The following is an 18,198-nucleotide window of genomic DNA, read 5'->3' as shown; positions in this document are numbered from 1 at the left end:
AGTCGGAAGGGAAATGGAAGTAGCTAAATTCCTTCTGCACAAGAGCCTGAGGAACACAATCCACGCCATCTTCCTCGCCTCAGCCCTGGGCCAAAACGGCTCCAAGAAGGAGGAATCCTGCGAAGGTGACTTTGAAATAAAACAAAAAAAAAGAGGTGAATTAGGTGGGAATTGAGGTGAATCAGTTGGGGGCTGAAGAGAATTAGTTGGGAACTGAAGAGAATCAGGTGGGAATTGAAAAGAATTAGGTGGGAACAGAAGAGAATCAGGTGGAAATTGAAGAGAATTAGTTGGGAACTGAAGAGAATCATGAGGGAATTGAAAAGAATCAGGTGGGAACTGAAGAGAATCAGGTGGGAATTGAAAAGAATTAGTTGGGAACTGAAGAGAATCAGGTGGGAATTGAAAAGAATTAGGTGGGAACAGAAGAGAATCAGGTGGAAATTGAAGAGAATTAGTTGGGAACTGAAGAGAATCATGAGGGAATTGAAAAGAATCAGGTGGGAACTGAAGAGAATCATGTGGGATTGAAGAGAATTAGTTGGGAACTGAAGAGAATCATGTGGGATTGAAGAGAATTAGTTGGGAACTGAAGAGAATCATGTGGGATTGAAGAGAATTAGTTGGGAACTGAAGAGAATCATGTGGGAATTGAAAAGAATCAGGTGGGAACTGAAGAGAATCATGTGGGAATTGAAAAGAATCAGGTGGGAACTGAAGAGAATCATGTGGGAATTGAAAAAGAATCAGGTGGGAACAGAAGAGAATCATGAGGGAATTGAAAAGAATCAGATGGGAACTGAAGAGAATTAGTTGGGAACTGAAGAGAATCATGTGGGAATTGAAAATAATCAGATGGGAACTGAAGAGAATCAGGTGGGAATTGAAAAAGAATCAGGTGGGAACTGAAAAGAATCATGTGGGAACTGAAGAGAATCATGTGGGAACTGAAAAGAATCAGGTGGGAACTGAAAAGAATCAGGTGGGAACTGAAAAGAATCAGGTGGGAACTGAAAAGAATCATGTGGGAACTGAAAAGAATCAGGTGGGAATTGAAAAGAATCACGTGGGAATTGAAAAGAATCAGGTGGGAATTGAAAAGAATCAGATGGGAACTGAAAAGAATCAGGTGGGAACTGAAAAGAATCAGTGGGAACTGAAAAGAATCAGGTGGGAACTGAAGAGACTCTGTTGGGAACTGAGGTGAATCGGGTTGGAACTGAAGGTAATTGGGTGGGAACTAAGTAAAATCACGTGGGAACTGAAGGGAATCAGGTGGGAACTGAAAACAATCAGGTGGAAACTGAGGTGATTCAAGTGGGAACTGAATAGAATCAGGTGGGAACTGAGGAAATCAGGTAGGAACTGAGGTGAATTTGTGGTAGGATTCATAGGATTCAGGACCTTTTCAGTAAATTTTCAGTAGCTCTGAGGATCAGATATTAAGAAATTAACCTCTAATTTTGCTCTGTTAAGAATCTTCCAGTAGAACAGTTTTACTCGTGATGTTGTTTGTTGATTCGTATGTTAAACTTGTGTTACAACATCGAGGGTCAACGATTTGGAAAGTAACATACGAATAACTCGTTTTTAAGTTTCCAAGATAATCAGTGATCTTTTTTTTATGAGCATTTGAAATACTGGAAATCTCCTCAAAAACCTTCTTAGCAAAATTGACTAGAATCATCGCCTAACCTTTGCTGAACTTGAGTAGCAAAGGGTATGAATGAAACCTCATTCTAAACCAGATGAATGGTTGTACGGTTGTACTCACTCATTGATCACTCTCTCACGTAGGATGCAGGGAAAGAGTACTTATCTACTCCAGATGCCTCTACTGCCGTGACGGGAACGCAGGGTCACGGGTGATTGACACATGGACGCCGGGAAGAAAGTTCCACCACGGCTCTGTCATGTTTCCCGGTAAGTGTCAACGTTTGTTTGTCAGTACAGCCCAATATATCACTCTAAATTTCTACTATATTAAAATTCAATCACTGGTGGTCAATAAATGAAACACTGTTATAACAATTTTAAATACAAAAATTTATTTCTAAATTCAACATTTTTAAGTGAAATTCACAATCTCAGGGAAATTTACTATTACTTGATTAATTAATTAATTCTTGAAATAATTATTAAACATTAAGATTTGAAACGAAATGTAAGTGAATGCAAATTAACACCCAAGAGTTAAATCAAATCAAGTATGTAATTTTAAATCATTCCCATTCTCCTCCTGGCTCAAAACAAGACTTTGTCAGCTTACTTTTCAATATTTGGTGGAACCTTTCCAAGGCTCCTTGGCTGTCTGGATGATAAGCAGTTGATAACTGTTGTTTCACTCCTGACAAATTCATAACATCCTGGAACAATTTCAAAATAAAGTTCATTCCTCTATCACTTTGTACAATTTCTGGTATTCGAAACTTTGAGAAAAACTCCACTAGTTTGTCAGCAATTACCTTGGCAGATATATTTCTGACAGGGATCGCCCCAGGATACCTTGTCACATGACGCATTAATGTTAACAGATACTCATTTCCCTTCTTCGTCTTTGGAAGCGGTCAAACTACAGATATGATCACCTTACTAAAGGGTTTTCCTCTAACTTCGATAGGTTGTAGGGGGCTTTCTGAATGGTTTCATTTGTTTTCCAGCTATCTAGCATGTATGACATTCTAGACAGAACCTGCTAACATCTTTGTGAAGTTCAGGCCAGAAAAAAATACTTAAAGATCTTCTCCAAAGTCTTCCTGATTCCCATATGTCCAGACTCGTGTGCGACTGCTACCATTTGCTTCCTCAATGAATATGGAATCAAAATTTGACGATATTTGCACCATTCAGCATCTGGTATATCTGCAGGTCTATGCTTCCTCATCAGCAAACCGTCCTACAGATAATAATGGGTAGCAGATTGTTGCATCTCTTCTTTATCAACAACTCTAAAGGACAAATCAGCTAACGATGCATCCCTTCCTCTGCAGTTCCATAGCTTCTCCCTGTTACATGTCAACTTCAAGGGCTGAACTCTCACCATCTGCTAAACTCAGCTACTGCAGTTTCACTATATCTTCAGGAACACTCTTACTACTCTGAGTCTCTTCAAGAACAACAGGTTCTTCTTCTTCTTGGGAAATTTCTTTTTGGTCATCACTTTCCTGGAACAGCTCTTCTAGGCTCAAAGATCCTTCACTTAAATCCTCAGTTCCTTCCTTGCAGGCACAGTCCTCTTCATGCTCCTGGTAGTTACACAACTAGGAAACAGGTTAGGGTTATTCTCCCAATGTACTGTAGGACTAATCCTCAATGGTTTATCTGTCACTATAGGACATAGAACAAATGACACCACCATTAGCCAAAAGATCACATACACCTTCCACTCCCAATGAGTCCTTCACAGCAAAATCAACATTCCCTGTCACCAATTCACATGACATGTGCAAATGGCATATAGGAGTTACTTCTTCTCCTCCTAATCCTTTCAAAATAACTGAATCTCCAGTGAGATTCTTCTCCAACTAAGGGTGAGCACGCACACTAACACACTATGGTTATTCCCTGTATCACGTAATACCTTGACTGGTACCAGCAAACTCCCTCCTTGAGTTGTCAATGTACCGTCATAGATATATGGCTTAAAAGCCTCCTAACTGCTCAGCTACTCACTGCTTGAGGTTACATCTCCACTGGTTGTTAAACACTCAGCTTGTTTAGTCTCAGTCTTCTGTGTAGTCTTATTCTTCCCCACACTGCTCTTCATAGTCTGTTTCACCTGGTCACTTTTTACCACTTGACCAACTGGTTTTGACTGCTAATGTGTCTTAGCCTGTGTCCATGAGTTCAATCCAAAGGATCCATAAGTTCAAACTTACATGTTTATGAATTCATCCTGTGGATTCATGAGCTGGAGCCTGTGTCCATTAGTTCAGTCCTATGGATCCGTGTGTTGTGGCAAATGGGTCCGAGATTTCATTCCTTCAGGTTCATGAGTTGGAGCATATGGGTCCACGAGTTCTAGCCTTTTCCTCTGTGAGAAAATACTACTATTGGACCTAGGGCAGCTTGGAAACTGGTTACCGCATGTGTAAAGGCAGGATTAAGAGTTCCAAACTAAGTGTCAATACATTGCTCATGATATGGTAAGATATCTATGAAAGCATGCTTTCCATAGATGAAGAGAAGAGTAGATTTAGAGAACATGGACTTGAATTTGAACCTCCTACCTTGCAGACAAATACGAGGACATGATGGGACATACAATGCAAGTCACCTCAAAGGATCTCTTCCCATTTATCGAGTATCAACTTAACAGCCAGGAGCTCGGTACCACCGTGACGCCTTTGGACTCCCTCGATGTGCGCATGCTCAACATCACGGCGAAAATACTAAATTTTACGTAAGTGTTTGCTGATGATAATGGCAGCTCTAGGGCTATGTGGAAGGAATAAAGTTCCCGATTTCATACCCAGAAATTTGCTGTTAGAGGTGTAAGTGTATGAGAATATGGCCTACTTGTTTTGTAGTTTACTTTTTTATTTACCATTGGCAATAATGATACATTAAAATCCGTTATTTTTTCTGTTTCTTTCACATCGAGGTCTTTCTTTGGCAATAGCTTTTGACTTGGCTCGTTCTGAAAGTTGCTACAACCGTTACGATTAACAATAATGACAATAAGAATAATAGATAAAAAGTAGAAGAATGAGGTTCGGGAGAGAAAGAGAGGGAGACTAAAATTTCTCAGGTACATCATGCGCATGCCCCCGGACGACGAGTGGGGAACGTTCAGCAACGGAAAATGGTCGGGCATGGTGTACCGCTTGCAGCAGAACCTGGCTGACATCTCCATGATGCTCTTCTGGTCCTACGAGAGGAAACTGGTGATTGACTTCACAAGGATCTACGTCGACGAACCTTTCGTCATGGTGACGAGGCAGCCGAAGCCTGCCCCTCAGCACCTGGCCCTCATCAGGCCATTTTCAGGTGAGGAGGCTGGTCACCTGAACGCGACCTGCTGTTGTGCAGTTGCTGGATAAACGGTTGGTTGTCATCTTGAGTATTGATTGGTGTGAATTTTATTAAAAATTGCCCGTAAGTAACTACTGAACACTTAGAGGATTTGCTTAGCAGTTTAACTCTTAAATGGTGTTACTGATTATAATGAACAAATGTTGAAATGCACAGTGCATATTAGACAACCATAACAATTAAATCTTCTTCAATTTATCTTGCCATCTAGTTCTCTGTCTCCCTCTTGATCTTCTTCCTCTAACAGGTTCCTCCCAACCCTCTTCACTCCCTCCTCGTCATCCATCCTCAACACATGCCCATACTATCTCAATTATGACTCTCTTATCATCTCTGTAATCTTTACTAAGCCTGCTCTTCTTATTTCATCATTTTCCATCTCTCAAGCATTGATATTCCCATAATCCACCTCAGGATTCTCATCTCTATTCTCTCAAGCTTTACTTCCTCTTTTCTTCTTAGAGCCCATGTTTCCGCTCCATACATTAACACTGCTCTTATCACTGTGTTAGAGATCTTGACTTATAGCCACCCGTCTCTAAAGACTCCCGCCACTCTCCAACTCTTCTCTGCAGGTCCTCCTCATTTTCAGCAGTAGTCACAGATCATCGGCATACAACAATTCCCACAGCTCTTCATTCCTGATCTCTTCACGCAACACATCCATGACCAGCACAAATAAAAATGGGCTTAATGCTGACCCCTGGTGAAACCCAACACTAACTTCAAAGTTTTCTGTTTCGCCAACTATTGTTACTATTTTTGTGCTCATTCTTTTATATATCATCTCGACCAGCCTAACCAACATCACTTCTCAAAATTTCACACTGCCCTGTTAGGCATTATGAGATTGTGATGACATCTTGGAACATTAAAAAATCAAACAATATGTGTATAAGTGGTTGCAGTATAGAGTTCCACCAAAACATTTTCAGTAACCACTGAACCTGGTCATGGTCAAAAACTTTTAGCACGACTTTCGTTGTGATAAACGATAGTCAAACAAACGCCCAAAAAGGAGTCATTACTATATCTGGTAAAGGTTATGAACTCTAAAAATAACCGTTATGATACACGGTAGGGTTAAACAATAATCCTATAGGTGGCTGCAGTGTGTAGTCACACCATAAAGAGTGAGTCATTACCAAACTTTGTTTTGATACACGATAGAGTCACACTGAAAAGAATTGGTCATTAATGACCTTAGTTGTGATAAACGATAGAATTAAACAATAGTCCTATAGCGTGGCAGTAGTACTCATTCACCAAAAAGAATGATCAACCACTAAGTCTAGTCGTGTCCAGTAACTTTTTTAGAATGACCTCTGTTCGTTATCCTTGAGTAATCCAGTGTGTATTTTCCACAGGGGTAGTGTGGCTATCAGTATTCCTCGCAGCTATGGGTTCTGCTGTGGTCTTTTGGGCTCTGCAGAAGGTCTGGGCGGCTTTCTCTGGGTTCCCATCCATTTCGTTCTCCACGGCTTCAATGAACATCTGGGCGAATCTGCTGGAGGATACTTTACCAATTTTGCCTTTGAATGATGCAGGACGGGTAAGATGTTATTCAATAGTGTACAGTACACGGCGCACGTGCGCGCATATGCACACACACACACACACACACACACATATATATATATATATATATATATATATATATATATATATATATATATATATGTATGTTGCATTTTTATCACTCGTGACTTGTTTTTATATTCACAAACAGTAAGTCACCAATATGGTTTAATATGCAGTCACTGTACCTTGGAAACACCTTGCACTCAAGGGGAATTATATTGAAAAGGACTTTCAAAAATATATGTGGACCACATGAAGAGAGAAACCCATTACTTATGACTCATTTACCAAAACGTGATAAGTTCCACTTGTATGGTTACGGACTGCCTTAGAGAAAAGGCCCAGTCACCTATGACTCATAGGCCTATGCAACAGGCTTTTGTTTTCTATTAAGCCAGCATCAGAACTAAAAAACAAAATCCTATCAGGTAGGCCTATTAGCCACTTGTGACCTGGGCTTGGTGCTGAATATTCTATTTATAAAAACGTAGGTTCGTATCCCAGAAAAAATACAAATTACCCGTGCTCAGGGCACAAGTGTCTCGTAGACCTACACGATAGGCTTTTGTTTTCTAGTTAAGCCAGCGACAGAACTAAAAAAACAAAATCCTATCAGGTAGGCCTATTAGCCAATCGTGACCTAAAAAGGGCACTGAGCACTCCATTTATGAAAGCGCAGGTTCGTATTTTTGGAAAAATACTAATTACTTTTTAATATCTGGTACCTATTACATCTGGCGAAGAACTTGGGGATTCTTGTCGACTTGAAATTGACGCAGAGTACTGAATAGCACTACCACTCCATTTAATATCTTCTAATTGTTCTCTCTTTCCTCCTGTCTTCCCCTCCTAGATGTTCCTGGGATGGTGGATGATGTTCACCATGTTGGTTCTGACGGTGTACAAGTCTTCGCTGATAGCTCACCTGTCTGTTCCGGTCACCCCGTCTCCCATCGATACCATCCCGCAGCTTCTGAAAGTGGAGGGTGCCACTTGGGGCATGGAACCCGGAACCGGTCTCGGGTGGGACTATTTCAAGAACAACGACAATGCTGATGTGAAGGGGATGTTCAGAACGCTGTTGGTAAGGGCACCGAATCCCTCTTTCTTTCTTTCTCTCTCTCTACCTCCTTCTTTCTTTCTCTCTCCCTCTTTCTCTTCTCTCCTTGTTTATCTCTCTCTCTCTCTCTCTCATTTTTCTCTTCATTCTCCCTCCCTCCAGTTTTCTCTCCTCTCTCTGGATCAAAAGCACAAACACAAAGGCGCAATGTGCTTTAAGAGATCATTTCCCAAATACTATTAAGATAAAAGCGCCTCGGTCGTTCTCCTCTTCTTTTGCATTTCAGTCATATCGTATGATTAATCCACGTGCAATATTGAACCAGTTTCATTCGTCTTTGCTTCTTGTCCCGACCACGTGTTGGTTGCGTCATGTTTCGTCATAAGCTTTGAGAATCTTCCGTGACCAAAACGTTTTGCATAGTACCTCATGACGTCATACCTCGAAGTGACGTCAGTCATAGTCATATCTTTCATGTTAAGAGATTTCTATTGTCTGAAACTGTATCATGTTGAAGATTATTAATACTCATAATCTCACTCGGCCCCCCATCCCGTTTAAAGGGAATGTATCAAGATTTTTGGCAGACAACCTAGGCCGCAAAATGCTTTGACGTCATCGACGACGATCGTGTTAATCCAGAATTCACATACGAAGAAGAGTGGGTTTGTCATTCTTAGACTTATAACCGTGCTGTAGAGATATGTTAAAGCTATCTCTCTTTCTCTCTCTCTCTCTCTTCCCCAACCAACGGGAATTTAATTTTTGCAGTAATATAAAGAATTGCAAAGGTCACTCTCGACGTTTTGTTAAAATTTTATAGATTTGCTGTTATTATTGGATTCTGAACATAGTGTAAAACACTGGTAACAGGTCTATTACGAGTGAATTTGGTGAATTCTTAAGCTTCAACTTATGAAAAGGTATTGTACAAGGTGTTGTTTTAAGTGCACTGAAAATACTTATATTATTCCAGGTGAACTGATTTAATTTTATCCGCATTACAAAATTTTTGTTTTCTATTCATTTTTTACTTTCTGTGTGTTTGCCATTTCTTAGTTTGTTCACATATTGGAGGGGACTTTTTTTAATTTGCCAATTTTTGTATTTTCATGGTTTTGCATTGACATTTGTCTGATTAACTTGGGTGTTTCTTAGTCATTTAAAATTGCATACAGGATTTACTTTAACACTTGTGAATTGATTTTCATTTACTTGCATTTTCTTTTTATATCTTGAGCAATGTTCAACAGTTTGAATTTTAATTGAAAAATTTAATTGCTTGATTAATTAATTTTCTTGCTAAATTAATTTTTATTTAATTTTGTTTAATAGTTAATTCAAGAATTAATCAAAGTTTGTGTTGTTTTCAAGTAAAAGTAAAATTTCCTGAGATTGTGAATTTCACTTATAAATTTTGAATTTAAAGATTAATTTTTTGTATTTAAAATGTTTATAAATATTTAATTTATTGACCACCAGTGATAGGATTTAACTTGTGCACATTTCGGACTCGGTGATAGATTGCGCTGTTTTCCTTCAATATTCTTGAAGTGAGTTAGGACTGGGAAATATTTGATATACTTAGACTTTTGATCTCATATTAATACCTCACACTTATTTTGATTACCTTAGTCTAATTTCTTGCATGATTAATGGGCTAATTTTAAGGGACCACTGTTGCATTTAGAGTATTCAGTCATATTTTAGCGGCGATGAAGGCTCAAGTGCCCTGCTGCTGTGAAGTGAGGTAACTCTATGTAACTTTGAATTTTATGATTGGTAAGTGCGATAACCAGATATTTGGGAGCTTCGTCACAATAATTTCTGGAGCATAATTTCGAAAATTGCTAAAGCAGTGGCCACACTTGTGATGATGAAATCGGTCTGCATGATTGAATGCAAATTCCAGTTTTGTTTTTACAGAAAAACAACTTGCAGTTGTTTTTCTGTACAGGAATGTGTTGTTCATTCATGTCTCATCATAAATATATCGATGTGTAACTCTTATTCTTTGTTTGTACATGGTTGTAAAAATCTTTGCGCGAACTTCGCACTGGAAATTCGTATGGCTTTTGGAAGCATTCTGTCTGCACAGAAAATGGGAAGTGGGGGAAACAAAGAAAATAGGAAGGGGGGAATAGGAAGCTGGGAGAAAGAAAATGGGAAGGAGAAAAGAAATGGGAAGGGAAAACAAAGAAAATGGGAAGCTGGGAAAGGAAGAAAATAGTAAAGGGAACAAAGAAGATGGGAAGTGGGGAAACAAAGAAAAAGGAAGTGGGAAACAAAGAACATGGGAAGTGGGGAGAGAAAGAAAACAGGAGGTGGAAAACGAAGAAAATGGGAAGAGAAAGGGCAAAGAAAGACAATCGCAGTGTCATGAATATCCCTTTCCTTACAGTTGCTGGAAGCTGACGAACAGATGCGCCGTGTGTTGGACGGGTACCATGCCTTCTTCACCTGGAAATACTACATAAAGACCATCATCGCATCCAACTTCACAACCGCCCTTGGATACACGCCCATCCACATCAGCAGGGAAGAGTTCATCCCAGGTCCTACTGGGTGGGGTGTTAGGTCAGTGGCGGCTTAGGTTAATGAGAGGTTAACGGAGGTATTAAATTCTAGGTTATACTTAATGGTTTTAGCACAAGTCATCTCAGGTGTCATGTGGCTTCCTGGGTTAGGCCCTAATCCAGGAAGCCACAATGACAACTGAGCGGACTTATGCCAAATTCATTCGTAACCTAGAGTTTGACACCTCAGATAACTTCTCATATTAACAGAAGCCACTTTTTTGCTTAAATTTACGGTCATGGACAGGGTGTAATGTCTCAATTCTTTGCTTTCCAGCCATTCAGCGTCAAGATTTTACTGAAAATTTTCAGTTGAATGTTATTTGTTTCTAAATTTCTATAAATGCATTCTCTTGTTCATGATAGTTAAAGAAGTGAAATACCCCATGAAATGAAACCTTAAATGTGGTGCTTGATTAATCATTATTTATTCCATAAGAATCTCGCTCATTCTCTCTGGACAGGAAGGGAGCCCCATTTCTCAACTCGCTGGACAGGATCCAAGACAGATTGGTAGAGGCTGGTATAGTCAATTACTGGCTGCGAGAACTCTTCGAAACAGCCGTGTGGAAACGACGCATGATCAGGAAGAAGAAAATCTTAGCCGGGGAAGAACAGGAAAAGACCTATTTGCAGGTGGGTATAGCATCTGATTTCTTCTCTCTATGTGAGGGAGGCTGTCAGAGAGACTTGTGCAGTTTGTTACTCAATGCTAATTTCTGGTTACCTTTTCCTCTGCCGATTTCATGGGTAGACAGGATTGCTAACCTTACTTTCCATTATCACAGTTTGATTCCGCTGCCCATTTCCACTGTCTCCTATTTGCCATATTCTTTTATTCACACTTTCCATTTTCTTTGTGTTCTACTTCCCATTTTCTTCATTTCCCACTTTCCATTTTCTTTGTATCCCAATTCCGATTATGTTTTCCACTTCATTTTATTTTTTTTTTCAAACAGGAAACGCCTCATGAGGGAGCTGTGGTGCTGAATATGAATCACTTGCAAGGGGCATTTTACCTTCTCGCCTTGGGCATCGTCTTGAGTTCCTTTGTTGCAATCGGGGAGAACGTCGTCCATGCCACCTGGAAAGCATAGTCGATGGTATCCCTTAACAAGATGTCAATCAACGTCAGTCAAGATGGCTGCTAGCTATTCCATAGACAGCATCTTTATCTGGGTTTTGTTTGACGAATGAGTTTGTTGAGTAGGCAGATATGAAACTGGGCATTCACTGGGAAATACGAATTGTCCTCAATATCCAGATTAATCAAAATAAATGCACATATACCTATATGTGAGGTTTGTTGAACCAGATTTGAAACTAGTCATTCATAAGAAAATAAACATTATCCCCATTATCCGGCTTAATCAAAATGAATGGCACTTAAGTTAATGATATATATTCATGACAAGTGACATTGTTATTGAGGAAATAAAGGTATAGCATCATTGTTGAGGCATTTTTGTCCTTCAAACTAACAACGACATAAACAGCAGGCAATTTTATGATTTATATGAGGGATTCTTATTACAGAGGTGTGTTTATTGATGCTGATGCATTTTTCTAAACCGATACTCTGGTTTAAAGCTAAGGACCATATTTCGGTGGATTGACTCCCACCCTTATCAAGTAGTGAATGACAAAAAAGTTACCTTTGCGAAATATACAGTGGGAGATATGCCTTTAGGTGATGCCTGGAGTCACTGCTAAGCCAACGTTGGTTCTGTCAATTATTGTCTTAATCCGCTTCATTGTTGCCTTTAGGAAAGGTTGATCCTATTATCTTGCTGTTTTATTAGTAAAGATTCTACCAACTGACATTTGTATCAACAGCTGCTTTTGTATAAATTTTGCAATGAGTTCCAATCCATGCCATGGTTCGAGTTATTTATATGATGGAAAATTGCCGAACTATGTTTTCCACATCCAACTGAGCGCTTATGTTGAGTCAATCTTTCTGAGAGAGATTTTCCTGTGAATCCATAATATGAATTATCATAATCCCTACAGGAGATGTCATAGACTCTCCTACATCTGCTGAACGTTAATTAAAGTTTTCCCCAATGTATTCGGATAAGTGAAGACGAAAGGGTTTTGAGTGTCCTAATGTTTGTGTCATCTCTCGTAAATTATCCACAATAGGGATTATGATTTTGTTTGAGAACTTTTCTTTTTCTTTGTTTTCTTTGGGTTTGTGAAAAGGGTTTTTTGCTTTAAGTATGGCTTTTTCTATTATGTGCTTGGGATATTTAAACAAGATAAGTTGATTTCTGATTGTTTCAAGTTCTTTGTTAAGAAAGTCTAGGGAGCAAATTCTCAGGGTTTTCCTGAAGACAGTGAATTTGTAGCTCTTATTAGTTCTGATGATTAAGACATCTAAAAAGGGGATTTGGTTGTTGTTTTCCCATTCTACTTTAAATTTTATGCTTGGGACCAAGGTATTCAATATTTGTTAAGATGTCGTCTACATAACTAAGCCAAATCATATCTACAGGTTTGATAGGGTTTATAATGACTGTTTCGAAATACTCCATATATAAGCTTGCTACCACAGGACTGAGCGGATTCCCCATACTGCAACTGAAGTTTCGATGGTAAAAGTTATCACCAAAGGAAAAGACGATATTAGCGACGAAGAGCTCTTCAAGCTGCATTATTTAAGTCAAACCTATGCGGAAGTGGTCAGCAAATGGCTCAAGTTTATTTTTGAGGAAAGTTAATGCAATTTTTATGGGTATTTTTTCGAAAAGGGAGTCTACGTCTTAGCCTAGACATAGACGTAGAGTGTTTTAATGGGCCATTTATAGTTAAGACGTATCCTGATTTATCAGTAGAATCGATTTATCCAATATATATATATATATATATATAATATATAAATATATATATATATAGATATATATATAAGTATATATATATATATATATATATATGTATATACCCAAACTGATGCAGTATTTTCCCTTTGTGAGACATTAAAATATTCGATGAAAAATCCTCTGGGATGTGTGTAAAATGGCAATTAGGTAACAAATTCACTTCTTGCCGAAAATTCCTGCTGATAAACACTGAAATGAAGATGGCAGAAATAATATGACAAATGGCGACATGTCACGCGAATTGGAGAAATGTGAAACTGTTCGGAAAATCCGGAAACACGCAACCACTTCGTCTGGAAGTAATTGTCACCTACTTAAAGAGAGAGACTGAAAGAGAGTTTACACTAGAGAAGAGGAGAGAGAGAGAGAGAGAGAGAGAGAGATTAGACAGGGAGAGAGCTTAGACAGAGGTCGAGTTTAGAAAGAGTGAAAGAGAGAGACAGGGCGAGAGAGAGTGAGATTTTAGACTTAGAGAGAGAGAGCGAGAGAGAGAGAAATTATACATACATATATATATATATATATATATAGATATATATATATAGAGAGAGAGAGAGAGAGAGAGAGAGAGAGAGAGAGAGATTGAGTTTAGACAGAGAGACAGCGAGAGATTGAGTTTAGATAGAGAGAGAGAGATTGAGTTTAGACATAGAGAGAGTTTAGACTGAGAGAAAGACAGAGAGTTTAGACAAAGAGAACCCGAGAATTTTTCAGACTTAGAGAAAGTTTAGAGACACAGAGGAACAGAGAGAGAGTTTAAAAATGGAGAGAGAGAGAATATAACACAAGACCGAGGAAGGAGAAAAAAATCGTGTAAAATAGGAAAGATGATGATGTGCAACAGTGAATGGAAGGGGTGTCACTATAGAGGGGAATGGCATGGGATGGGATGGACGGGAGACTAGGAGGAGGAGGAGTGGGATAGATAAGGGGGAGGGGGGGGGGGGGGGGGTGGGGGGGGGAGCGCATCATGAATTGTAGGTGTGGTAAAAACAGCTACGTACAGAGAGGGTGTGGCTGGTATCGTTCGGTTAGTTGTATAGTTAGTTTGTCAGGCACTGGTGAGTGACCGACACAAGAGGTTAAAAGTTGTTCCTGTACACTTGGTGGAAGTGCTTGTGTGCGTTTACTTCTAAAAGAACTCACTTATTTATTTATTTATTTGTTTGTTTATTTGCTTCTTAAGGCTTCACACAAACTGCGGAAGATGGAGTCGGTATTCTGGAATCTGAAAAATTCATCTATAGTAGGACAGTTTTTTTTTATATTATATATGTATATAAAAATTTATATAAATATATATATATATATAATATATATATATATATATATATATTATATATCAATCAATCACGGTATTCTAGCATTCTGAAAACTTCATCTATTGGAAGGCAGTTTTTTCTTTTTTTTCAATAGTTACGGTATTCTGAAAACTTCATCTATCACAGGACACCTAGTAGGGTGTTTTTTTTTTTTTTTTAATAATCACGGCATTCTAAAAACTTAATCTATCGCAGGACACATAGTAGGAGTTTATTTAATAACGCGTTATTCTGAAAACTTCATCTATCGTAGGAAAGTTTTTTTATTTTTAAATAATCACAGAATTCTGAAAACTTCATCTATCGCAGGACACCTAATAGGAGTTTTTTTTAATCATGGTATTCTGAAAACTTCATCTATTGTAGGAAAGTTTTTTTTTAATAATCACGGTATTCTACAAACTTCATCTATCGCAGGACAACTAGTAGGGTTATTTTTTAATAATCATGGTATTCTGAAAGCTGTTCATTTATCGCAGGTTTTTTTTTATAATCACGGTATTCTGGTAACTTCATCTTTCGAAGGACAGTTTTTTTGTGTCGTACAATCAGTGAATAAATCTTACCCGGTTTTGGTCTGCGAAACTCCCGAGTTATAGAATCATCTTGACGGTGTATCTGTCGGTAAATAGCTCTGTTTCATCTGTTGATACCAAATGAGTTTTTTTTTCTTTTAAGGACAAAATGGGCACTAATCCTTTGCCATCCCTATATAACCAGAAATATAGAGTTTGTTGCAATGTTGTTTATCGTAGCCTTTGCCATCATTATAAATAAACCAGAAATATAGAGTTTGTCGCAATATTCTTTATCGTAGCCTTTGCCATCCCTATAAAACCAAAACATAGAGTTTGTTGCAATGTTCCTTATCGTAGTCTTTGCCATCATTATATATAAAACCAGAAATATAGAGTTTGTTGCAATATTCTTTATCGTACCTTTTGTTCATCTGTTTTGATTTTTGTTTCTGTAACGTATACCTTTCGCTAAGTCGTCCTCTTTTATCCGGACTTGTGGCCTTATTAGCGCGCAAAATTTCTTGACGTGATGGTATGTAAATACATTAAGTGCTTCTATATAAGCTAACATCTTTTTTTAGATTAGTTCAAGGTTCTTTTACTAAGACTTTGTAGGTTATTATTATTATCATCATCATCATCATCATCATTATCATCCTTCACTTCCACGCATCTCCTCACATTTCCAGCTTTTAATTCATGTGAAAATTATAATATTAATAATAATAATAATAATAATAATCATCATTATTATTATTATTATTATTATTATTATTATTATTATTATTATATTATTATTATTATTATCATTATTATTATTATTATTTTACTGCATTCGGTAAACAGGCCAGCGATAAAATTCTGTTAGAGCAGAAGAATATTTCGTGAAATAAAAGATAATATGAAATATTGGAGTCATTCTGATAAACGGAATTTAAAGGAGGGCCTAACTATTTTCATTATTGCTTGTTTGGTTTAATTTTCTCTGGCGTAGTGACGTGATAGGTCACTGAAACCGACATCGTCTGCTATCAAGAAACGTTTCAAGGTTTAAGAATACCTCGATGCCGATGTGAATGTCTGCTTCTGCCAGAGATTTATCTCTTTTTTTAGATAGAGTGGTTCGTGGTGGTAGGTTTCTGTTTCCTAATGTTAGCAGTTATGAATAGAACCATTGACGAAGTATGCATCAGTATGGTACACTGCATAACATACTCTGCTTTCAATATACATCAGCATGGGACACTGCGTACCGTACTCTGCTTTCAATATATATCAGTATGGGAAACCCCGTACCATACTCTGCTGTCAATATACATCATTGTGGGAAAATACGTGCCAGACTCTGCTTTCAATATACATCAGCATAGGACACTGCGTACCAGACTCTGCTTTCAGTATATATCAGTATGTGAAACTGCGTACCATACTCTGCTTTCAATATGCATCAGCATGGGACACTGCGTACCATACTCTGCTTTCAATATACATCAGCATAGGACACTGCGTACAGTACTCTGCTTTCAGTATATATCAGTATGTGAAACTGCGTACCATACTCTGCTTTCAATATACATCAGTATGGGAAACTGTGTACCATACTCTGCTTTCAGTATATATCAGTATGTGAAACTGCGTACCATACTCTCCCTTCAATATACATCAGTATGGGAAACTGTGTACCATACTCTGCTTTCAATATACATCAGCATGGGACACTGCGTACCATACTCTGCTTTCAATATACATCAGTGTGGGAAACTGCATACCAAGCCCAATGAGAATACTGTTCTGTACCTCCCACCCCTGTGAATATCTCTCATGAAATACAGGGAAACAAAAAAGAACTATATTAATGTCATTGTTTCACTAAAGTCCCAACAGGACATAAGATAGACAATAAAAACTAATTACATGCAAATTAAAAATGTGCATTAGCAAGTTGTATTATCAATTTTGTTATATGTACTAAACAAAGACATCTAAACTGCATGTTATGATTAATTGGGAGGAGAACTTAAGTACTTTAGGTTGAACATTCTTATTATAAGTATTTATGTTTCCAGTACGAGCGTCAGCATTCGACCTCAAGAGTTCTGTCGACCCTCTTTTTTTTTAACCCACTAGTATTTATCGATCCCTTGAATAGTCCCATTCAAGGAGGTTAGCCAAGGGGTCTACATATGTCGACCACTTTGGGGACCCGTGTTTGAGGTATACATAACCACCGGGGTAAAAGCTCTAAACATTTGTGTAGTTAATTAAAAATCTGAAACTTAAAAAAAAAAAAAAAAAAAAACTCCGACACTCAGTTCAATGGCTAACAACGGCCCAGCCAATCTTTGCTTAAGCATCTCTATAAAAAAAAAAATGTCTCTGGAAATAAGAAAAGGAGCCATCATTTCATCTCTCATTTCCTCGGAGATCTTGACCCTTCTCAGCGTCTTTGCATGAGATGGAAATCAGTGTAGTACATCGCTCAGAGATGGCTGGTGGTACTGACGTGACTAGAATGCAAGGAAGAAGAAGAAGATTATTTTAAGTTTTAAGAAGAGGAGCCATTTGCTGGGACGTCAGAGCATAACTGGAAGATAACTCTACTGTCCCATTTATTATTATTATTATTATTATTATTATTATTATTATTAATATTATTATTATTATTATTATTAATAATAATAATAAGACACTAAGTTGAAATTCAAGCTTACAATGAATACGGCGTTCAATTGAAAGAAGTGACAGAAGGCGATATGAAAGCAGGAAGAATAAATCAGTTATTAAAAAAGAAAAAAATTAGCAAACTAATGAATAAGTAGATAAAAATCTATTTCAATTATAAAAATAGTAGAATTATTTTAAGGTAGCAATGCGTTGCATCTTCGCTTGAAGTCAGGAAGATTGTTCAACAGTCCGATGGTGTGAGGAATAAAGGTCCCCAGGAACTGAGCAGTTCGACAGCGAGGAACATTTATGCCATATTGGTGCTGCTGTTTAGCAAATCTGGGTTGCTCTCTGCAGGAGAAGGGCTTCTTCAGGGATCCACTGCGAATGCGAAAGATCTCTGTTAATTAAAATTCGTGAAAAATATACTAAGAGGAGACCCTACACCAACCGTCCATCTCGATGGAATGAAATGGAATATAAAATTTCAACACTTAGCTGCAGCCTTTTCTTAGCTTTTATTGTACCTCCGTTCATATTCTCTCCTTTCCATTTTACTTT

General features: G+C 38.0%; 2 protein-coding genes across 2 annotated transcripts; both read left to right on the top strand.

The window, feature by feature from the left end:
• The first annotated feature begins 769 nt into the window (after positions 1 to 769).
• LOC135226180 (calcium-binding and coiled-coil domain-containing protein 2-like) lies at positions 770 to 1,207 on the top strand. Its single transcript, XM_064265624.1, has one exon. The coding sequence runs from the start codon at positions 770 to 772 to the stop codon at positions 1,205 to 1,207; it is 438 nt and encodes a 145-aa protein (XP_064121694.1).
• Positions 1,208 to 1,819: 612 nt separating this feature from the next.
• Positions 1,820 to 11,662, top strand: LOC135226179 (glutamate receptor ionotropic, kainate 1-like). Its single transcript, XM_064265623.1, has 8 exons — positions 1,820 to 1,923; positions 4,237 to 4,402; positions 4,751 to 4,989; positions 6,402 to 6,586; positions 7,469 to 7,699; positions 10,077 to 10,252; positions 10,716 to 10,887; positions 11,211 to 11,662. The coding sequence occupies exons 1-8, from the start codon at positions 1,914 to 1,916 to the stop codon at positions 11,346 to 11,348; spliced, it is 1,317 nt and encodes a 438-aa protein (XP_064121693.1). The 5' UTR covers positions 1,820 to 1,913; the 3' UTR covers positions 11,349 to 11,662.
• The last annotated feature ends 6,536 nt before the right edge of the window (positions 11,663 to 18,198 follow it).

Source organism: Macrobrachium nipponense, chromosome 14, assembly GCF_015104395.2.
Source record: "Macrobrachium nipponense isolate FS-2020 chromosome 14, ASM1510439v2, whole genome shotgun sequence".
Lineage (NCBI taxonomy): Eukaryota > Metazoa > Arthropoda > Malacostraca > Decapoda > Palaemonidae > Macrobrachium > Macrobrachium nipponense.
Note: the sequence above shows the minus strand (reverse complement) of the source record. Positions and strands in the feature narration are given on the sequence as shown.